The sequence below is a fragment of the Penicillium mononematosum genome, assembly GCF_028829835.1.
Source record: "Penicillium mononematosum strain IBT 11891 chromosome Unknown utg000003l:1.0-8172316.0:1.0-8177699.0, whole genome shotgun sequence".
NCBI classification, from domain to species: Eukaryota; Fungi; Ascomycota; class Eurotiomycetes; order Eurotiales; family Aspergillaceae; genus Penicillium; species Penicillium mononematosum.
This window is the reverse complement of record NW_026643273.1, coordinates 753748-776560: the sequence shown is the minus strand read 5'-3', so window position 1 is coordinate 776560 and position 22813 is coordinate 753748. Positions and strand designations below refer to the sequence as shown.

General features: G+C 49.9%; 8 protein-coding genes across 8 annotated transcripts; 4 read left to right on the top strand and 4 right to left on the bottom strand.

Moving 5' to 3' along the window:
* Positions 1 to 328: 328 nt before the first annotated feature.
* On the bottom strand, positions 329 to 3883 carry N7519_005202 (RTP1/Tango6 family protein; the record flags this gene model as incomplete). Its single annotated transcript, XM_057291978.1, has 5 exons — positions 329 to 1008; positions 1029 to 1496; positions 1541 to 3117; positions 3168 to 3750; positions 3808 to 3883. The coding sequence occupies 5 exons, from the start codon at positions 3881 to 3883 to the stop codon at positions 329 to 331; spliced, it is 3384 nt and encodes a 1127-aa protein (XP_057146789.1).
* Positions 3884 to 5362: 1479 nt separating this feature from the next.
* On the top strand, positions 5363 to 5896 carry N7519_005201 (uncharacterized protein; the record flags this gene model as incomplete). Its single annotated transcript, XM_057291977.1, has 2 exons — positions 5363 to 5582; positions 5652 to 5896. 2 exons carry the CDS (start codon positions 5363 to 5365, stop codon positions 5894 to 5896), a joined length of 465 nt encoding a protein of 154 aa, XP_057146788.1.
* An 814-nt stretch (positions 5897 to 6710) lies between these two features.
* On the top strand, positions 6711 to 8372 carry zpr1 (zinc finger-containing protein ZPR1; the record flags this gene model as incomplete). The annotated part of the gene is made up of 5 exons (XM_057291976.1): positions 6711 to 6850; positions 6912 to 7080; positions 7138 to 7243; positions 7303 to 7971; positions 8023 to 8372. 5 exons carry the CDS (start codon positions 6711 to 6713, stop codon positions 8370 to 8372), a joined length of 1434 nt encoding a protein of 477 aa, XP_057146787.1.
* A 255-nt stretch (positions 8373 to 8627) lies between these two features.
* On the bottom strand, positions 8628 to 10001 carry N7519_005199 (acyltransferase family protein; the record flags this gene model as incomplete). Its single annotated transcript, XM_057291975.1, has 1 exon — positions 8628 to 10001. One exon carries the CDS (start codon positions 9999 to 10001, stop codon positions 8628 to 8630), a length of 1374 nt encoding a protein of 457 aa, XP_057146786.1.
* A 779-nt stretch (positions 10002 to 10780) lies between these two features.
* N7519_005198 (uncharacterized protein) lies at positions 10781 to 13527 on the bottom strand (the record flags this gene model as incomplete). Its single annotated transcript, XM_057291974.1, has 3 exons — positions 10781 to 11951; positions 12014 to 13119; positions 13168 to 13527. 3 exons carry the CDS (start codon positions 13525 to 13527, stop codon positions 10781 to 10783), a joined length of 2637 nt encoding a protein of 878 aa, XP_057146785.1.
* Positions 13528 to 15909: 2382 nt separating this feature from the next.
* Positions 15910 to 19812, top strand: N7519_005197 (uncharacterized protein; the record flags this gene model as incomplete). The annotated part of the gene is made up of 4 exons (XM_057291973.1): positions 15910 to 16702; positions 16753 to 18230; positions 18253 to 18402; positions 18451 to 19812. 4 exons carry the CDS (start codon positions 15910 to 15912, stop codon positions 19810 to 19812), a joined length of 3783 nt encoding a protein of 1260 aa, XP_057146784.1.
* A 495-nt stretch (positions 19813 to 20307) lies between these two features.
* On the bottom strand, positions 20308 to 21016 carry cyp5 (uncharacterized protein; the record flags this gene model as incomplete). Its single annotated transcript, XM_057291972.1, has 2 exons — positions 20308 to 20922; positions 21005 to 21016. The coding sequence occupies 2 exons, from the start codon at positions 21014 to 21016 to the stop codon at positions 20308 to 20310; spliced, it is 627 nt and encodes a 208-aa protein (XP_057146783.1).
* Positions 21017 to 21315: 299 nt separating this feature from the next.
* N7519_005195 (uncharacterized protein) lies at positions 21316 to 22563 on the top strand (the record flags this gene model as incomplete). The annotated part of the gene is made up of 2 exons (XM_057291971.1): positions 21316 to 21500; positions 21582 to 22563. 2 exons carry the CDS (start codon positions 21316 to 21318, stop codon positions 22561 to 22563), a joined length of 1167 nt encoding a protein of 388 aa, XP_057146782.1.
* Positions 22564 to 22813: the final 250 nt, after the last annotated feature.

Sequence of the window (22813 nt, the reverse complement as noted above, 5' to 3'; positions counted from 1 at the left end):
GACTCAAAGGAGGAAAAATAGTGGAGTCTATGGGATAGACAAAAACAAAAAGGTAGTGCATCATCCGTGAATCGAACACGGGCCTCGTCGATGGCAACGACGAATTCTACCACTAGACCAATGATGCTGGAGGACCAGGTGAATCTGAGAGCTGATTCGTTGGTGATATTTGCTGGTTCCCAATTGAACATTTGAGGGGAACTTCGCTGCGCCAAGACGTCGGATGACTAGCATAACCAGCCAGACATACTATATCTTATTTGACAGACATTCAATATTGGTTTATGGGAAATGGTATCTATTGGACACATTTATCTATAACTTGGCTTCATTCAATCTCCTCGATGCGCGGACGTCCAGTGTTCTCCCCTGCCATGGGGTCAATCTGTAGACCGGCGATCCTGTCGCCCAGTCCAAATTGTGGATTGAAGGCATCTTGATCATCATGGGCACCAATGCCCCACATCAAAGACTTCTCCGACCAAGCCTCCAAACTCTCGATCAAAGCGCGTAGATTTCCACGAGCGAGCCCGTCCTCCTCACTACCCTCGACGAAGTGGAGCGTGCGTAGCATAGCAGGTATATTACCAATGGTCGACTGTCCCTGCATGTCGGGACCGGAGTCCTCTAAAAGCGAAAAGCCAAACCCGATGTCCTTGTTTCTGCGTCTCTCTCGCGCTGCCTCGAGAGCTTTGAGGATGTCCAAGATCAGAACAATACTCGCCCGGCGGAGGATGGCACTCTCCGGTTCCCTCTCGAGGGTTAGGGTAGCAAGCGCGAGTTCGACAGCAGAAGAAAGAATGGCAGGGCCAAGACCGAGGATGCTGACGTTGATGGCCGATCCAAGAATGGAAATAGCGGATGCCCGGATGCGAAGGTCATCAGGGGCATCATCTGCAGAGGCACCGGCAGCCCATGCAGCGACGACGTTTGTGGCGTACGCCGATTGCTCTGGGGATTCGTCGTCCGAATGAAGTTCTGTGAGGTCAAGTTCGGAAGCAGCCTTAGCTACTCCAGATGAAATGGACCAGCCTTCAGGCATGGCCGGTTCTTTTCCTTGCGCTGCGCGCGTTCCTTTTCCCGCCTCTCCTTGGCAAGTTGTTTTCTGCGGGCTTTTTGTGCTTGTTGCTTGTTCCCACGCCGTCCTGCGACGGCAACCATACCCTCGCCAAGAATTTTGGCCGTCTCACCGGCTAGTGCATCCCCCAATTCCTGGACTGTGCGCAGGAGAGACTCGCCAATCCTGAGTCTTTCGTCCAATCCTCGTTGTTCATGTCTATCTGCGTACTCTTCGACCAAGGTTTTGACCACGGTACGTGGATGGCGTGATGCTAGTGTGCCAACGATCTTGATTGCACCGAGGTATGTGTATTCCTCGTTGGCGGCGGTCTTAGATGTGTCGGTGATGAGTGAGAGCAGGAGTGTGAGAGTTGACCCCACATCAAGAACGGGGACGAGTTCATGATGAGTTTCGAGATCAGCGATAGGCCTTCGGCCTGCACGGGTGGTAGGTCTGAGTTGAGATTGGAAAGTGCTTGACGATGCGTGTCAAGGTCCTGAATATGAGCGGGGACTGCCTTGACTGTGGTTTCGTCTGCAGCGGCAAGCTGAATCTCTAGCAGCATAGACGAGGTCGTTGCTGGTTTGGAGAGGGTGGAAGGGAGATAAGGAATGAGTTGATCGAGGTCCTTTTTAAGAGATCCAAGGAGGGGTTGAATTTCAGCAGTGGGAGAGAACTCGGCAGATGCAAGCAGTGTAGACATCAAACTGAACGCTGTTGAGACGGACTCAGAAGAGTCGTTTTCTAAGTCCTCCCTGTCTTTGTCTTTTGTCTCCACGATATTGGCTAAAGACGACAGCGACACCTTGCCATGTACTTTGCCTTGCTTCGCCGTTCCGTGAGCACTAAGCCTATGTAGCTCCCCATCAATGACCTGCTTGATGAGCTCTAAAACTCGGAGCGGGCGTCGAGTCAGTGCTTCTTTGAAGTTGTCAAGTAGCTTTTCCGCAACCTTGGCACTGACAAGCTTCTGAATGATGTTGTCACCTTCCCCAACTGGGCCCCCATTCAGTGTATTGTGAGAGACTGAAGAACCTCGGGGCTGTACTAGCCAGTTTTGACTGACATAAAGGAAGATATCACCGGTTCGTTCCTCGCTGCTAGGATCGGAGCCAATGAGGCTGACAAAGAGTTCTGCTCGTGATTGAAGGGAATCGATCAGTCGCACCAGATTTGAGTGCTCGTTTGTTTTCTCACTTCGCTTCTGCAGCACAATTCCAGTGTCGGAATCTTTATTGTATGTCCACGTCGCGCCTCCATCCCAAAGAAGATTATCAACCAGCTTTTTGAGGGGTTGTACTCCAACGGAGATACCAAAGTAGGTTTGGAGCAGGGACAAAACCCTTTCATGGAATGAGGTCCGCTCTTCCTCCTGGGAGAAACAGATCAACCCCCACAGTGGAAGAATAATCGGATACACGAGTCGTTTCACGAGACCTGGGTTCGGATGCTGTAGCGTCAGACATCTTAGTCTGTCAAGAGCCAGGTCCACTGTGGCGCCATCCACCAAGACATTAGATGCGGGATCTGCTTCCGTGGGCTGTGGCATGGAGCCTTCGATATCGGTGAAGCGACTGATCCATCGCCTCGATTTAGCATCGAGATTCGCGGTAAGCGCATTGAATATCGGCTCCACAAAGATGGAGTGACCAATAGTACCAGGAGCGCCATAAGCACGTTTCCCCAAAATTCCATTACCGACGACGTATGACGCAGTTTTCCTCAGATCTGGATCATCGCCGTCTATTAATGCCAGCAGTTGGGGAGCAATTGTCTCAAAATAGACAGTTGGGTCGACATCAGATGGCACAGAAGAAAGGAGCCGTGAGATCTGCATGATGGCCTGGACAGTTAAATGAGGGCCGTTTGATTGTTCTTGTGCTTCCTGGCCTAACGTTGGGGAAAACTGTGAAGCAATGAACATGATGGTTTGCACTACTCCGCCGGGCCGTAGCGGAACTTGCGATATCTGACTGGAGATTGTTGATTTGAACCATTGCGCAGTATCCGACTGGAGGAACGCGGACAATGTGGGCAGCAAGACGGTTGTTGGGGTACTGTAGGCCGTTAATATTACGTGAAGATAGCAAATGCAATGAGAACGTACTCATCGATTATCTTGACCAATGTTTTCTGATATCTGTTCCGCTCAGATGATGCCGTGGAATTTGGATTGAAAGCTAGATCGGATGTGCCACTGATTATGTCACTCAATATACGACCACGAATGATCGGCTGGAGACTTGGTCTCGGGTCGAAGAGAACGTCAACCAAAACGTCGATTATACGGCGCAAAAGAAGCTCGTCGTGCGGTACACTGCTAGCAACAGCTTGAGCCTGCTTTGCAATGACGCCGGCTGGCAATACCGAGATCACCCGCTGCTGCAGGGGGATCCCAACGCCGGATGATAGCGAAGGATATATTCCTTCCAGGGAAATCAGGTCCAGCAATGCATGTAGCATGCGACGGCGCTTGGCATCTTCTGCTGGCGAGTCAACCTCCCCACATAATTGAAGGGATCCAGATTGGTCCTCGGGCGATACAAATGATTTGTGGATACTGGTTAAGATGTCCAAAGCCCTATTGATCACCGTTGGTCTCGAAGCATCATCACCAGCAACATCATCATGCCCTGAATTCTGACTGAGAATCTGCAGCAAAGATTTGCCTTGGGTCTTCTGTATTTCCTCTTGAAGATAGTCAGCGCCAGAGATATGAATGTAGCTTGACATCTAAACGGGCATACCTCGGTCGAGGACTGGGGTCAGAAAGTTCTGAGCAATGCCGAACGCTTCGCGAACTTGCTGTGGACCTCCCATCATAATGACTTTAGTATCCTATCATGCCGAATTCATGCCAATGAGGGTATTGGCCTTATCAACTTTGTCCAGGTCCTCCAAGTGAATGAATAATCACGAGCAATTGCGGTCTTGGCGCTTGTGTCTGATTATGTCATAACTGGCCGGGAATGTGATCACGTGCTGGTCACGTGATAGTCGCGTCAGTTTCGTGGCCCGTCGCGCTTGCCCGCATTGAGTCGCGCCAACCCCAAAATGGTGTTGTTGTTGTCACCAACTCCGTCTACTCTATCCACTGCTCATTACACACCCTTTCTACAGACAACTCAAACTGCCGTGACCAGTTTCTCAACCACTCCAAATCTTGCTTGTTTTTACGGCATTCATTGGACCCAATTTCTGTTCAGACGTGCCGGAGTTGCACCGCGACCGTTTCCTGAGTGTGGAGCCACTCGAGTCTCCTGCCTTCCAAGGCACACATGTACAGATCAACCCTCTCAGATCTCCATTTTCGTCTGCTGCCTTCAATGGTGAACCGTCACGTATGTCTCGCCCTCGGCGACTCGAATCGTTTCGGTGCAGAAGATATTGGAGCCAAACCCTAAGCCTACTCCTCGGTTCAATGTCCTCACGGACACAGTTTCACGGATTGCGTATGCCGGATAATACGATTAGCTGAAACAGACTGTGATGGTCCGAATAAGTGAAAGATATCCGACTTGGCCAGAGCTTTCGAGCACAAAAGACGGTTTACTATGCGTTATCCAAATGGAGACCGCGTCGGTTTACCTATGCTGGACGCTGCATACCGGTCACAAACGGATGGTTGCCATATGCCTCGGATATCAGTTCAGCGAGAAGAGAACGCGGGTGAAGCATGACAGGTACTTCGGTATCAGATGTGACCTTTAGGAGCAACCACGACAGCGCGACCAGATGGCGATTGAATGCGACATTTAAGTCTCGAATACCCTAGGGCATCAAATTGATTGGCTCAGAGATTTCGCGCCTAGAACACAGCAGTATCCTTACACACAGTCATAGTCTCCGCATATCCAAAGGATCCACTCGCCGGAATCAACATTCCTCTCCCTGAAAATTGCCCAGGCATTTTCACAGTTGAAGTTGTCGCGAGGTTCTTTGGTTATGCTGCCTATGATTCTTCAATGTTGGTCTCAGGAGCACATAGAAGATTGCGAACTGTTGTCTCGTTCCGGATGGCAAAAAATTTCCCCCCAAGCGATTTGGTGTTTTCGAACTTATTCGCCTGTATTCTCTCGTCAATTCTGCTAGCACCAACTGTCTGCTCCTGCGCATGTTTCCTATTCCAGGATCCCTGGGGATCTTGCCCCTGCGTTCCAACTTCTTGGGTTCTGTTATTCCTACGCCTCACAGGCGGCTAGGCACCTCGTGTCACGGCACCCGCCACCGACTCGACTTCGTCAGAAGATCCCGACCGACCGTGTTAACCATCTCTTCGCAAAGTAGTTTGCGAATAGATCGATGGGCGCCGACTTCAACAATGACTTCCATCATTGTTCCTTCCCTTGGGAAGAAGGAAGCGATTTTTCCGGATGTTCTTTGTGCGCTTCACAACATGCCCTCCTGCAAGATCCTCGGGTCAATCGGGAGAGGAAACAAAAACCTGTCCCAAAGGGTACTGTACCACACACAGGAGTCTCGGCTTCATGCTCATGCGATGGTGTCGGTGAAACAATGGCGAGTTGACTGGAATTGCGGAGATGGATGGCCGTTTAGCAGATTCGGTTGAGATTACTGTGTCTCGGCCAAGTTGGGCTTGGCTTTGTGAAGGTTGTGTGGGCTTTTGTGGGTTCGAGGGATATGTTCATCGGTTGTCGTCTGCTCCCAGACATTCCTCAACTCCTGTTTGCGCCTGCGTTTGATACTCGCCCTCTTATTTCTCGAATGACCGCAATTGTTCTGGTCGGAGAAACGTGCGATTACTATTGTTCGAACGCTTTGACTTATCAGCCCATTTCTAGTCGGCATGGGGGCGATGTCCTTAGTCGGTGCTAACGTGTATGCGCCACGCAGTGGGTGTTGTGGGACCTCTCTCGAGTAAGGATCAAAGCTTTGGCTTGTCTACGATGCTCGTCTGCTGCTATGCGTTCCCGGTTAAGGCTCGTCCTTAGGGTCTGATTGGAGTGAACTGAAAAGCGACGAATGTGAAATCGGGCGATCTCTGTACCGCTAAGGAACCGTTGTGTTGTCATTGGGACTTGGACGTTGCGTCAACATGGTTCTTTACATGGGAGCAGAATGTTCTGGCCAGCCGACAACTGGTGGACTGCCGTTTCTACTACCTTGGTGGTGGAAACGGCCACATTTTTTTCTTATAAGTACCCCCAACCCGAACTCTCTATTTCAAGATGATGCTAACTACATTTGCAGATCATGTTGTTTGAGTGGATATAACGGGAAATCCAACAAAAGGAGATCGGGGACCGTGAACACAAGTGGGTTAGCTAGATTCATGCATAATGCACAACGCACGTTGTCCATCGAGATCTGCAATCATGCACCTAGCTATCTATGTAGAGTAGATCTCGACAGTGATCCACCTCACCGCCCATGAGGGGCGGTGACATATAGTATGGCAGAAATTTATTACCTCATCCCACTCTTTGTCAGCACCCCCCCACCTGCCCCGCGCAGAACAGGAAGGAATGTTCCTGTGGCTCCGATAATTTTTTTGCGATAAGAAATTCTTGCTTTAGACTCACCTCAATACAGCGTCCCCCGCATCTCCCTCTTTATACATTGTTGGTGGATATCGGAGTGCACATCCTTCCTCATTTCTCCTTAATTTTCTTCTCGCAAATCCAATACAATGGTCAGCAAAGCCGACAATGATGCCCTCGAGGCACAGTTTGAGTCGCAATTCCAAAAGCCCGGCGATCTTGTGGAGCGCGATGAGGACACTGGCGCGATGGCAATAGAGTCACTTTGCATGAACTGCCATGAGCAAGGGTTCGTTTCTCATATTCAATTCTTACTGTTTTGCCATGTCGCTAACTTTCACTCCAATCAGAATGACGCGCTTGCTTTTGCTCCGAGTCCCTTACTTCAGAGACGTCATCCTCGAGAGTTTCGAATGTGAACATTGCCACTTCAAAAACAACTCGATTAAATCGGCCGGCCAGATCCAGGAGCGAGGAACTGTTTACACTTTGAGGGTCGAGAATGAGCAGGATCTTCAGGTACCTAGCTGCAGCTATAGTGAATTTTCTACCGCTAAAGCTAACTCAATATTTTAGCGCCAAGTCATCCGGAGTGATGTTTCAAGTTTCAAACTTACGACCAAGCTCGGCAACGAGATTGAAGTCCCGAAGGGAACCGGCCAGCTGACCAATGTGGAAGGCAGTACGTGAAGACCCATGCTATATAGATTGATCTCAAGACGCTAACTTCCTTATTTCTAGTGGTTCAACTCATTCATGAGAATTTGGCAGGAGAGCAAGATCTCCGTAAGGAGCAAGCCCCCGAGCTTCACAATGCCCTTGTGCCTATCATCGCCAGTCTTGAGAAGATCATGACACGCGAGGACGCTTTCCCCTTCACCGTCTCCGTGGATGATCTCACTGGAAACTCCTGGATTGCGCCTAACAGCACTGATCGTGGCAACAAATACAAGCGCCATGAATACCCGCGTACCCACGAACAGAACGAGGAGTTGGGAATTTCCGCTGACGCCAACGCTGTCAGCCAAGAAGACACAGCTCAGCCCGATGCCGGCGACCCAGATGATCTCGATATCGTTGATGGCCAGGTCTACAGTATTCCTGCCGAGTGTCCCGGCTGTAATAAGGAAGCCGAGGTGAACATTAAGAAAGTCAACATTCCTTACTTCAAGGAAGTTCTACTGTTTGGTACGAACTGTGGACACTGCGGCTACAAGTCTTCTGCAATCAAGACCGGTGGCGAGGTACCCGAGAAGGGCAAGCGTATCACTCTCCAGGTCAATAACCAGGTTGATCTCTCCCGCGATATTCTCAAGAGTGATACAGCAGGACTTTACAGTCCCGAACTTGACCTGGACGTTCAGCCAGGAACGCTCGGTGGACGTTTCACCACAGTTGAAGGATTACTAGGTTCGTTCCTCTATTATTTAACTATATTGACCCAGCTAACCCTTTTTATAGTCGAGATCAGGGATCAGCTGAAGGGCGCCATTTTCGATGTCGATGATTCCACACACTCCGGAGGTGACAGCATGGTCTCCTCTGATAAGGAGAAGTGGCAACGATTCTTCAGTCGTCTCGATCAGGCTATCAACGGCGAGCTCAAATTCGTTATCACGTTGCAAGACCCGATGGCTTCCTCTTATGTCCAAGATCTTTGCAGCCCAGCTATCGACCACCAGATCACCACTGAGGAGTATACCCGCTCGGCTGAGGAGGAAGATGACCTCGGTCTGACAGACATGAAGACCGAAGGTTATGAGCAGGACGAGACCGATGCCGCTGAGGTCGAGGCTGCTCAGAAGGAGTAAACGAAAGATACATGATGTATATCCATTTCACGATACTGGGGATGAACTGATTCTTTTTGGGTTTGCATAACGGCGTCTGTGATATACTATTTGTTGGTGTCATTAAAATATTTGGTCATACATAGGGATGAAGTCATAAAAGTTGTTGTGTCTACTATATTATGCCCTAATAAAAGTGTAGACAGAACCCCGATATCTGTACTTTCTATACATAGTCTTCATTATTTCGGGGGTCCATTCTGGAAACTGTATCCGCTAAAACGAAACCCATTTCTCAAATCTCCTTGCAAGTCCCAGGCACTTCAAGTCAACGAAACGATTCCAAAGTTCAGATGCAACCACCATAACAACACCCAACACGAGCATGGTTCCAATCCATGCTATATAAAATGGTAGAGCGTGCTTGCTCGCCTCGACAGTGCCAGGATAAGACGTTTTTGCAACTGCCCACCACAGGAAGTCTCGAACTGGCCATTTGAGAAGGAGATAGACTGTCGGGTGGACCAGGTAAAGCGGGAACGAGATTTTGCCCAAGTATTGCAATGGCCGTGAGTTAAGCGGTCTTTGAAGCAGCGCAGATTTGCTGATTGCATATATTGTGAGAACAGCTCCAACGCTCCTCCAGCACCGGGGCATCATCTCAGCATTATCCCACTCGGGAGATCGAGCCACGGCCAGCCATTGGTACTCCCGTGCCAACCGGTCAGCGCCACACATGCAAAGGAAATACATCCCTAGCATGAAAGAGACTAATGTTGGGAGCTGTTGGAGATGGATGTTCTCTCTGAATTTGTTCCAGGCTTTGATAATGGGCTTTGGGCTCTCGAAAGGTGAACACGAGTATGATAATGCAACTTCTCCTTCTGGTTCGGACTCTGATGCGGCGTGTCTCTCTGCAAGAAGAATCCCGGCGACGAAAGCGAAGAGATCCCAATGTCCCATGTAAAACCAATACATCGCCACACCTGCCAATGCCAGATATCGAGGCTGCGGTCTCCAAAATGAGAATGTCAAGATCAACAAGTAGACAGCACACGAGCCACGGAACTCAACTGGCATAGTCCACAGTTGGTAATTTATGGTTCTCATATCCGGTCGATTGTGATCAAAATTGATGTCGACTTGATGGTTGCTGATATCCAGCAGATGCACTATTCTTGACAGCACGTACTGGATATGGGCCCATGGTGCTGTCAAGGGCTTTAACCCGCCTAGCCAGTCATCTGCAGCTTTCCACTGGAACGCATTGCAAAAGTACACAAATTGACTGAGAAATAGTATGGCGATGGAGGGCAGATAGATTCGAAAGATTCGGCGAGTTGCAGCGGAGCATAATCGACGAAAGAACCCCGAATTACTTGCCCCAATGTCCTCTCGACATCGCAGAAGCGGAAGAGAGATCGCATACCCCGAAATCACCATGAACAAAGCCACCATCGATGGGCCATTGAAGAGAAGTCTGAAGGGCGGGAGCTGGATAAGACGATGATTCTCTTCGGCCGGTTCATCCCAGTAGGACCTGGTCAAAAACCCAACGATACTCTTGGGTTCCGAGCTCTTGGAATGGTGTATCACTACCAAAGCTGAGGCTATGCCGCGGAGGCTATCGAGCCAAAGGATGCGCTCCATGTCCAGAATGTAATGGGTTCGTAAGGAAACAAAGTCAACGAGGTGGAAATGCCAGATTAGAATTATTTAGGAAGCGTGTATGGAGTAAAATTACAGAACAGTACTTTATCAGGGTATACTCGTATAGCCTAGTATGAACTCAGTTTCAATACTAGTGACACTAGTAAAGAAATCGAGATGATGCAGATCGAGATCGAGTCACGGGAATTACATGTATTGCACATTTCAACGTTGTCTTGTACTGCGTAATACAGGCAGTGGGCTGGCTGAAATCCTGTAGGCCTTTGTAGGGTGCATGATACATATATATAGTACATACACGCCATGAGACACATCACAACGCAGATGAGCCCCTATAATGCAATAAAAAGCAATGAGTATTCCGTAGGCCGAATAGTATTCCCCCGTGACCCCCAAATGTAGCACACCCCTGCATATCGGCGCTGAGGTGTCCTCCAGAGCTAACTTACGCCTACGCCAGGCCATTCTGGGATAAGTTCATTGGCCACATGGGATACACAATTCAGCTCCGAAGTACTCCGTAGGTGTTCTTTCATTTCCTGGTTGATCTTTACTCGGACCTGTTCGGCTTTAGACCTACTGGGCGGATTTCACATTCGAATCGTCCACTTTGTTCCCAAGCAAAGAAATACATAAATTAGGCATTAGGATTAACCATTGACTGAGATACTTTCACCTTGTTAAAGTATCGAAATTTCCCTTCAAAGGCAAGGCAACTCTATACGCATACTCCCTGGAACATTTCCAAATATACAAATCTATATCTTCCCCGACAAGGTCCCCAAGCCCACAGACTCAGTCTGCGCACGAATCTGCTTCTGCCACATAGTTGTATATCGACCGTGAGAAGCCAGAAGCTGCTCATGGGTGCCACTCTCCGCGACACGACCCTCGTGCAATACAACAATATTATCAGCTGTGGTGATTGTACTTAGTCGATGGGCAATAACTAGCACAGTCCGCCCACGCGATAAGACAGATAGTGCTTCCTGGATGTTCTGCTCCGTCTCAGAATCTAATGCGGCCGTTGCCTCGTCAAGCAGGATAATCTGAGGTTTCTTGATAATGGTTCGGGCAATGGCAACACGCTGTTTCTCACCACCACTTAGTCGCAGTCCACGGTCTCCGACTTTAGTCTGGTAACCATCCGGGAAGGCCATGATTTTGTCGTGTACACTGGCTGCGCGGCAGGCGTCGTAGACTTCCTCATCTGTGGCATCCTGGTTGGCGTATTTGAGGTTGTACATGAGTGTCTCGTTGAATAGAACTGTGTCTTGTGGGACAATGCCAATGTGTCTTCGCACGGAGTCAATTGTTAAGGTTTGGGTGTCGTGTCCGTCAATAAGAAGGCTTCCGCCATTCGGATTGTAGAACCTATATAGCAAGCGGAAAATTGTTGATTTTCCGCCACCGGATTCTCCTACCAGAGCAGTGGTTGTACCTGGTTTACAGTCAAAGGTCAATCCGTCAAGAGCAGGTCGTCGTGTGTCGTACGAGAATTTGATGTCGTTAAATGTGATTCGGCCGTGACAGACTGCTAGCGGTGTTGCAGATGGTGCATCCACCACCGACGGCTGGACGCGGAACAGCTCGAGAAGACGCTCTGCGTTGATTAATGCAGATTGGATGTATCGGTAGAAGGTCCCGAAGATGTTCAGTGGGGCCTGGAGTTGGGCCATGTAGGTAAGGAGTGTCACGAACTGGCCGACTGCACGTTGACCGCGAGCAACTTGGTAGGCACAAATGAAGCAGGTGATTAGAAGGCCAAGCATAAATATGACGTTTTGGAAAATATTCATCAGATTCTGTGCGAAGAGGGAATGCCATTCCGCGCGCAGGTAGTCTGATACCGCTCCTCGATAGCGATTGAACTCGTATTCCTCTGCGTTGAAGTATTTGACAGTCTCGTAGGACACGAGAGAGTCATTCCTATATATGTTAGTAAAGCCTAACTGGACAAACAGAGACGAGAGATGGGAAAGGCAGCTTACTTGACAGCATCTTCCTGCCTAGAGGCGTTCACCATTTGGCGTCGCATATTGGCTCTCCAAGAGGCAATTTTGACCGTTGAATAAAGGTAAAAGAATGTCATGATAGCAATAGCCAACGCATAGTACACGTCAAATACGACGAGGAAATATCCGATGGCGATGGCCAAATCAATGAACATGGGCAACATTTGGAATGTCACTTGCTCAAGGAAAGTGTTAATTGAGCTGCCTTTGGTGAGAGCAGAGAGAACCTCGCCCATCTTCTTACCCAGGTGGAAGTCCAGTCCTAGGTTATGAACATGCTCGAACGCAGCGGTGGACAACTCCATGTATGCATACTGGCTGACTGAAATCCACAGATTTGAACGAACTGACTCAAGGAAACCTTGACTGCCTTGAAGCCAACGGTAGACGATGTACAGACAGATAGGCATCCAGGGCACTTTCAGAGTTCCATCACTGGTGGACAACGAGTCTGCGATCACTCCCACTTGATATGGGACTAGGATATTTACCGCTCGCTGCAAAACTAATATAGCAAAGCAAACGACAACGACAAATTGCAACCGGATGGATTTGTAGGGCCATAGGTATGGAAAGAATAGGGAATAGCCACTCAGATATTCCATCCAGTTGGTGGAAGGAGTCGTCAAAGGGCGTACCCACGCCTCTACCTCAGGGGTCTGTTGGCCATCGGTCAAGCCATCACTGTCATCCGAGTTGGCATTGCCTCTTGAGTCTAGCAGGCTGGTCGTCTCTCCGACATTGGCATCTTCGGCCTCCTTAAAGACGCGAAGTTTTCGGGCAGATTTGAAAATGTAGGATGCGACAAGCAGTGCGAGAACAAAGATCCTCACAGAGCCTGCGGAAATCTCCAATGCCTCCCAAAGTGTGACTTTCCTGCGCAGCCTTCCACCAAATGGATCTCCGATTGTAGGTTCACGGTGGACGTGAGAATAGATTGAGGCGGAAGTCGAGAGGATTGCTATCTCAAAAGGAATGGCCGAAAGCCATGGGATAAATTGCGCGATTGATGGTGCAGGGTTCGTATCAAGTAAAGAGATGAGAATGACGGTATGAGTGAAGAAAGATCCAACGACAAAGACCTGGTTTCTTGTTAGCTTTGGTTTCAATTCTGGAGGCAGGAGTCTTACCACTACTGCTTGGCCACACCACCACTGCTCTGACTTTGAGATTATGGTATGGCTCATATGAATTGCTGCCTCCGCAATATAGGTCGCCAATACAAAAAGATTCAACCAAACAAACCAGCCTTTGGATTTATTCCGCGCAAGCTCCGCGGGTAAGTCCCTTGCTACTGCCATCATAATTCGGGTTCGCCTGGGCAGTGGTTTCCCACCGGGGCCATATTGGACTTTGGTATTCCGACCAGCATTTTTGGCTACCTGGGAGGAATGGACCAAAAAGACGACGAACAGAATCGCCAGCAAAACCGGAGGATATCCAAAGCGAAGGTATTTCAGCAATTCATGAGCAGCGATAGCCGAATCCATGGCTACGAGCTCTCGATAATCTGAGACTCCAGATGTCAAAGTGGGCTCTAACCAGGCAATTGAGACAGGAAGAGTGGGAATTGCCCGGGAAGGGATGTGGTCTTCGCATGGGTATGGTCTGTGAGATTGGAAGCTGGAAGTTCGCAATTGAGCTGTCGTGTGCTCACATTTCAATCGTGACGGTGCTGTCAATCAGTGGAGCCTCGGATGGAGACTAGTATCGCCACTGTATTGGCTAGTAATTTTGCTTCCAAGATCCTGTCGCACATCGATGCATGTTCGACCTAAAGACAGCGCTAAGGTCACTAGCCTCGGAACTTGCAAACACTTTGTACAAATGGTTGGTATTTTGGGTATACGAAATATTACTTGTACTTAAGTGTGGATTGAAGTTCTGGTATTGAATGTTAATAATACCTTGCTCTCAATCTCAATATTGTAGATCTTTGTGCCCAATGATGTAGGTCTGTTGTTGTACTCCGTACTCCGTACATATCAGGACCCAGTGGTTTGGTGGTTTGGCTCAGGCGTCCAACTCTATTTTTAATCTTGAACAAGTATGTACATGAGGAACAGGAAGGAAGCTGAAATAGTAATAGGTCCAATAAACCCAGAGGGAGAGGGAATGAAAAAAGAAGCGGATTTACTTAATTGGGTTCAATGCCGCCAGTAAAATACACTCGTTCTATTTGGACCAATGGCTTCAAAAAGCCTATCCTATTTTGTCATTAAGTTCAGCTTTATACGAATAATTTTGCTACCTTTTAATAGTACAATTTGTACTCCGCACGGAGTACGGTCTTGGTCCATGGGATGATCTAGCTCTGGTCGAATTGAAGGAGCACTTTATTAACGCCTTGTCTTTTGTCTGTACGGATTAAAATACTTGACCTATTACCTCATTGTGGACCTGTCGCCGAGTTGCAAATACCCTGTTCCATGTCCAGGCACTTCGATCCTCCATTGATTTTTGCTTTAATTTGTCTGCCTATGTACTGCGTATATGTCTAGAAGGATTATTTGTCACAGCAATGCATATCTTAAGGTTGGAATGTCTAATTATTATTCGATGGGCAGCTCGCGTGATAAATTGCCCAAATGGTGGACATATATTATTTGACATGATGTGACCTGACAGTTTAGAGTTTTTTGCATGGTCCTGACATAGAAACGCCCCACACCTTGTTTATGTGTGCATATTGGCTCAAACTATTGATATTCAGGACTTTCATCATATGTGGACAAGAACGGAGTACAAAGTGCCTAGAACTTAGCGACCCAGCAGATTGGCTGTATACCATACGGAGTACCGCTTTGGCGATCTTGTTTTGGCTTAGTGCTTATAGAGTGCGTATAGCCTGTCATTCTTGTATTTGTGCTATTTAAATTTGAGAACAAGCCAATTGGTCCATACGACCTGCACTGTATGTACCTGTCTACGTAAGGTAGTACTAGGTACATTTAAACATAACTCGAACCTTATTCGTAACCTTGGAAAAGAGCACCGGGGAAACCATGGTTTGAAGGTGGGTCGACCAAGTTCTTTGGCTCTAACCATATCGGACAGGTTCATCCTCGGACAGTTCGATGCTGATTTGCTCTCTGGGATCGACTCCATAGATCTTCAGCTGTAATACGATAGTAACTTGTAAGCTCTCCACTATTAATCAAAATATCCGGTTTCTGGTACGGAGTAGAGTTGGCACCTCGGCTTGATTAGGGCAAGCTCGCAGCCTAAGTGCGTGCCAAAATGTCCTGTGTCATTTTGTGGCGGGCTTGATTGGCGCTGATTTGATGGTATAGCTGTACTCAGAGAAGATGGATATTACGTACTTGATAACCCCTACCTGCTGTTCAGATCAATCCTTGCAAATTGACCATCTGGGCTTCCAGTAACGTCACATCCAAGTACCTGATGTGTGATCTGTAGCTCCTTACGCCCTTCAGCCACTAAACCATAGATTGAGACACATAGCCTCTGCAGGAGCTATGGAGATGCGGACGTACACGCTTCGGCCTACTATTTAGCCACAAATGAGGTTGCGCATGTCGGTGGCTCCATATCCATACGGAGTAATAGAACGCTAGCTATGCGATGCTCCCCACACGACCGCGAAGGCGCGATTTGGAGAGCACATCCTTTCTGTTGCCGATCGACCTGGTCACACCGAGATCCACCGTATGTTGCATAAGGTGGCACGGCTGAAGAAATATCCTGGTATGGTATTGTGTTGATCGTCGCTGTCTCATCCCCGTATTTTGAGCTTGAGTTAAGAGAGCACCTTTTTTGCCGATTACAGTCGAATGAGCTGAATAATATATTGGTATCCTCCTTTTCCCTCTATAATCCGTTCTTCCATTAAAACCTCCTAACCCAATAGAATGGCCGCCTTGGAGTGCGCTAGACTGGAGGAGGGCGTCTTGCCAACCACCCTCGACAAGCTCACCATTCGAAAAGAAGACGACGGTAACTTCACATTGACTGCATTACCTGAGACCAGCTCCGTCACCGCAATCGTTGAATCCGTCCTCGGCCACTCCGTCGAGCTACACCGTCTTCAAGCATCCGGCGCAGAAGGCCAATCCGGCTGTTCGATCTACTTCGTTCGGGACAGTACCCACCCAGAAAGGACCGTCGCCGTCACAAAAGTATATCCACCAGCATGTCATAAGGACTTCTTCGAAGAGCTCGTTGCTTACCGGAGGTTGTTATCTCTTTCCGATCCACCGTCTGCTGCTCGACCCCTTGGAGTGGGAAGGACGCGCGATGAAAACACCGCAGAGCCTATGGGTGTGATTGTCTACCAGCTCGCAGCAGGTAAGGCAATCAACACAATAATCCGTGACATTGGTCGGCTCTCCACTCTCCAACTGATTGCGAAGCAGCCTTGCCCGGACGAAACAAGGGAAATGATGAATGATATTGTTCGCGGCGCGCTCCATGGCATCTCAATCAATAATAAATCACATCAGGCCCAATCATCCAATATGCCCACCGCCGAGTTTTTGGACTGTCAATTCAATGAACTGATGGGCGACTTGATCTCCGCCGTCCGAGGAGTGGCATTAACACTGGCCAAGCTGCACCGGGAAAAAGCTGAATGGAGCAGCACCAGTGAGTCTGTTGTCGACAGGCTCCGCAACAAGCTACAAGGATGGGTACAAGAGATCCAGGGTCCATCGCGAGGGCAGTATGAGCGCGCGATTGGATCTGATCAAATACAGCAACTGGCCTCGTTGGTCGACCGGGCGATCGATTACTCCAGGAAGAAGGTGTAGCGTCGCTACTGCATGGCGACGCCTCACCAGGAAATTTCTTCTGGGACCCCGTTCATGGAATCACCATGATCGACTACGGGGGACTGACTCGCTCAATGGATGCGAGCGGCCGGCCTATTGGACCGGCAGAAATGGATGCGGCTGGGTTTCATGAGCGGCTGCGCAAGTACGCCGGGGATTTCGGAATGAGTGAAGCTGATATTGGCGAGGTTCAGGTGGAGTTCTGGAAAGCATACCAGGCGCAGGGTATACCAATCAACGAAGGTCTTGCCCGGTTGTTCAAAACACGCACGCAGCTATCTCGACTATGGTCTGCTGTGGACAAGCAAGATACATCACGCGATGAACATAAAGCTGTCCAGCTCAGCGAAAAGGTTAAATTTGAGTGGGAACGTCTTCTCAGTATCTCGCCCGAAAGGATCCAACCCTGGAGAGTGCTTGTTGTTGCCAACGCCAGCGGGCCAGGTAAAGGAGGTCTGCCTCTGTTGAATCAAGAACTAGTCAAAGCCATGTCGGAAATTCCCAATGCATCAGTGACTCTGTTTATGATAGAGCCTGACAATGAAGTCAAAAACACATTGGCATCGTCGGGCCATGGTTGGGCTAAAGTTGTCTGCATTCCCTCTAGAGGAATCGATCCCAGTGCCTTGCTCTACCATGTGGCGAAGGTACACCAGCCAGGAGATTATGGTCTGCCAATTCCAGACGACCAGCATCCGTCCCCATTCAATCTCATCATTGGCCACTCGCGATACTCCAGCACCGCAGCTTCCTTGATCCGCGAGAGATGGTATCCCACAGCCAAGCTCGCACTCATCACACATACCAGCGCCCTGCGAAAGTCCGACGTCGCGTGGAAGTGGTACGGACAAACACGCGAGCTAGGCTATGTTGAAGCTGCTCGGCTGGCAATGCTCGACGAGAGGATTCTCCCTAAAGCAGATTTGGCTGTTGGAGTCGGGCCTGTGCTCACGACCGAAGCACGGGAACGCGAGTGGATGGGCCAATGCAATCGGCCACGATCAAACATGATGGGACCACGCTTCCATGAACTAGTTCCGGGTGTGCGCACGGGTGATGCTTGCACGCAACAACGACAGCCGAATGACCCATTTCGGGTCCTCCTCGCTGGCCGAGCAGACGACCCCGCCAAAGGTTTAGATGATGCTGTATACGCTGTGCGCAAGATTGCACTCTCTGGCAATGATATCTCCCTGGACGTACTGGGTGTCCCGGCAGAAGACGTGGGGCGCTGGCAGCAGGTAGTCGATGAGATGACAGGCATGCCAGAGCTCGCCAGGATGCACCCTTTCTCCGATGACCCTAACGCGGTCTCGCGGTTTTACTGTAACGCGGACCTGGTAATCATGCCCTCAATGCACGAGGGGTTCGGGATGATCTTTACCGAAGTGGCCGGGCTGGGCGTTCCCATCCTGAGTAACGCAGGAAAGTGGTGCGGGCCAGCTCGCGCTTGATCGCAGTCGCATTCCACCGGAACTTGGTCAGGCCTGTGTGGTGATGGACGAGAGCACATATGGAATCGTGCCCTCGCCGACGAGCCAGCGTGTAGCCGTCTGGGCTCATCGGATCGACCAGGTGAGATGTTACCCGGAACAAACGAGACGGCATGCTCGTTCTCTGCAGCGAATCATGCGAGGTTATTCGTGGAGGCACGCCGCCAAGGCTCTGCTTCGTTCAGCGATGGAGGGTGAGGGAGACACAGTCCAGATGGCACATGGCAGCGTTGCACCAGCATATTCATCATGGCCTCGTCCATCGCTTGGGATGAGCATGGTATCGTCAATGCGTCGAGCCGCACGGACGCGAAATCGCAGTGGAAAGCCGACCTTGAAACAGGTCGACGATGTCATGCAAAGTCTTCCAGAGATAGCCCCTACTATTTCGGCGCTAGAAGAGCATGTCTCTGCTGCCGTGGGCTGTGCTGTCAACTTGCGGAGTCTGGACCCCACTCACCCGGGAGGCTTTTCTGGTGCTATCATTTTCTTTGCTTACGCCAACGATGAATTTGCGAACGGAGAGACATCGTTAGCATCCAATGATCCATCCAAAGGTCGTGTGGTTGCTGTAATTAAACTGTTCGTCCACGGCTTGGACAATGGGATCACGGAAGAGTTGTCAAGCCTTGAATGGCTTCTTCTGCAGACCAAGGGTGACATCAAGACTGCTGCTCCGTTGGCAGTTGGGCGCATGACGTGGGATACCAAACCAGCCGGTGTGGTCACGTATCAAGTTGCCCCCGGGGTATCCCTTTACCAGCTTATGATGCAGATAGGCCGCCTACCGTCGGGACCTGCGAAAAGAGACATGTTATCCGTCTTCAACGCTGGCGTGCAGGCAGTCGCACGTACCCTGGCCAGATTACACACCCATAGCGTCGAAGGGCGACCAGGCACAGAGTATCTCGAGTGGTATTTTAACGCCGCAACGAAACGAGTCAAGCAGGCATTGGTGTACAAAGACATTATTCGTTCCGCTGGACTTGAAGTGGACCAGCTCCCTGGGAAAATGAATCAACTTGTTGCCGACTGCAAGCGTGACATTGCTAGTCGTCCGCGCACCACTGTCGTGCACGGAGATGCCCATCCTGGAAATTTCTTCTATGACAGCGCGACGGGGCATGTCACTATGATCGACACGACGACGCTACACTGTTCTCTAGACGAGAATGGTGAGCCGGTTGGGGTACCAGAACGAGATCTTGGTCATTTCATGCATATGCTGCGACGAACGGGCGAACAGTATGGCCTTACGCGACAGGAGATGCAGGAGAGCACATCCGATTTTGTGGAGGCGTATCTTGGAAATGCAGCGGCGCCAGCAAACGTTCAAATTATTCGGTTCTTGATGTCGTGTTCGGCTCTGTCATTCTTGACTTATGCGGCACAGTCAGATCAGACAAAAGTAGAGATGCAGGTTAAAATTTTGCAGGATTTATTTTGCCTTGGAGAGGGTTGGACGCAATTGGATGGAATGCAAGGTTTATAAATAGGGACCAGTGGTTGCTTTGTACTTAGATATTCTTTCGGATCTCGTGGTCTAATTCGGGAGTTATGGTAATAATTGACACTGTTCGATATGTTCGATACCTCGATATAGTTTCACCTTCCGTCTCTGTGGTATCTTGATCCCTCGAGTAGATCTAATCGCGCCCAGCATTTGCCAGCAAGTGTACATCGCCAGAGAAAATGTGCCGACCAATCTTCATGACCCAATGTCTGGCAGTAATTCCAACGGAGTGTGCCGTACTTCGCGGTACCACTTAACGTTGCTGGCAAGACAGATCGAGAAAGCCAGCAGAGAGGCATCGGTAAGCAGCTAGACTCAGATGACTGGGGAGTGAGTAATTTTGGGCTTCACATGACAGGATTGCAGGAGCGTCTCCAGGTTAAGCTAGTGGTTGTGTTCATGCTGAGCGTGGCTCTCGGAGCTCGACCCTGGGGCATCATCCAGCTTTCATGACAGAATTCGAGCGTGAAGGTTTCACTTCGCAAATGGGTTCGCGTGGATAGTAATGTTATTGATCTTGAATGCTTCAAAATCATCACCCTCCTTGGGCTGAGAGACTTTCCCCTTCTTGTCGACCTTGACATTCGCCTTTTCAAGTTTGGTAAGAACATCGCCCCCTTCATCCTGGGCAGTCAAATTCAGCACCTTCCCAAACACAGTACTAGCGCCATCAAGATGCGGCGCCGGCACGAACGTAATGAAGAATTGACTCCCGTTGATTGTTGCGCCCGTTGCGCCCTGAGACCCAGGCGCCGTCCTGTCCTTCACCGGACGAGATGCCATAGACAGAATGCCCCGCGCGTTATGTCGCAGCGACGGGAGGTGGATTTCTTGGTTCATTGCTGCCGGGTGGTAGATCGATGTGCCGCCTTTCGGGATCTCGAAATCGAGCATTGGCTTCGTACTTGTTTGATGCGCGGCCGGTCCGAGAGAGATGTCTCCACCCTGCACCATGAATCCTGGAATGAGGCGATGGAATGGGGTGTTATTGTATGCACCGCATGCGCAGAGGGCGAGGAAGTTCTCTGCGGTTTGGGGTACTGCTTCGCAGAAAAGCTCGACCTTGAGGTCGCCTTGGGTGGTATGTAACTGTTGAAGCTGTAATTAGCACCATTTCATAGAAACTAGAGCTGTAGAAATATTATAGCGCTTTAATTATATGCGAACTTACTGTGACAGACATATTGATGGGGCTCTGTGAGGTAATATGAAGTGCAAGAAGGCGAGATGCGGCATTGATCCCTGTGCCCCATGGCCCGATAGAGTGCTTAGTCATCATTTTCTTATCGATGCGCCAGGCAATTGCAGATGTTTGGATCCCTTCAGTTCAGACACAGTTGGCTCAATTTGCAATCTAAACACGCTGAAAGGTTCTCGGAAACTACATATTGCTTTTTCTCTTCTTAACGATCCTGTCCTGCCTGGGCACGGCCACATCCTACTCGGCCCTTTCCTCAATTGATCCAAAACATTTCAAGAACAATGAACAATCGACCGGTAGAACAGGCATTGAGCACACTGGTGCCGACTCATGCCAATGACCTCCCGCAAGAACTACTAAGTTATGCCATGTCACTTGTGGCACAGTCGCGGAGCTTCTCGAGCAGTCTAAAGCCAGAAGAGGAAATCGCTCGACCATATGCCTGCGCGGAAATCGCTTGCAGAAGGTATGCCACGGATCCCGAATGAGGTCTTTCTATGGCCGGCTTGTTGCTAAAATGCTAATTGCTCGTGTCTGACTTCTATAGGCTGACCCGGTCTCTCAAACTCCCTCCGCTGCTTGGACATCCGCCATGTCCTCCGCGAGTATACAAGAAGCTTTATTCATACCTTGACCGATCTCTCATATCAAGCTCTACTGGCCTCAAACGCTCAGCAAGTGGATCGGTTCCGGGAACACCCTCACGCGCCGGCTCAGCGCAGACGACGCCGACGAAGGGCGCGACAGCCAGGAACACCCCTTCCAAGGCAGTAGCACCAACACCACGAGGACTACAAAATACACCCTCGAAGTCTACACCCTTGAAACGAAGTATGAGCACGGCAAACCGGCTCGAGAGCCCCTCGAAATCGGCAAAGAAGGCTACAGCCCCCCAACCGAAGGATACACATGGGTCAACCATCATTCCAGATGCCCCCGCTTGGGTGATGACAGCTATCCGGACTGTATGCAAGATCCTGTCGACGCCTGCCCCGCGTACAAATACCTGGTCTAGGCCTCCAATCTCGAGGACGCTGCCTCCCCATATCTTTGCTGGGGTGTCGTCCGTCCTATATCTTACGTCGAGCATGTCCAACGACGAACCGGGATGGGACCGGGAGAGCTTGGATTTCCTGGAGCCTATTGTGTCTATCAATGGCTCCGATAAGGATGATGATTTCAAAGAACTGGTCTACGCCATGGCTGTGGCTGTATACTTCCTTGTGCTTGCCCGTCGTCGTAACCCCAGGCCAGATGCAGATGAGGATATCGAAGCGCAGAAGATGGACAAGAAGACTTTTATTGAAATGCGCCAGACGGCGTTGAATAGCCTTGGGCTGAAGGCTAATGACCGGAGGCATCGTGATGATGTTGACCAATGGATCACTCTTATCATGGAGCAAGGGTGGGCCAACGGCCAGGAATGGTTCGAGAATATCCCCTATGCTGGACAACTCTTTGGTGAAGATGAGGAAGGCAGGTCCTACCAAGACCTGGACGAAGAGGATGCGACACTCAGGGGGCGTTAGGCCGCCTAAACGTTCGGCGGCCGGGAGTGGGACTCGTGCCTCGCAGTCAGATGATACTCCCCGGGGCGGTCTATTGCCTGGCCTTGGGACAATGATGCAGGATCGAATTGACTGGCTGAGTGATGATCGTCAAGAGGATTATGTGAATTGGAAAGCGGATATCATGGCTCGCATTGAAGGTGCAGCTGCTTAATCGCCGCCATGCATTGAGAGGTTATTCAAGAGGGGACGCAGCCTGCTAGTTTAATTG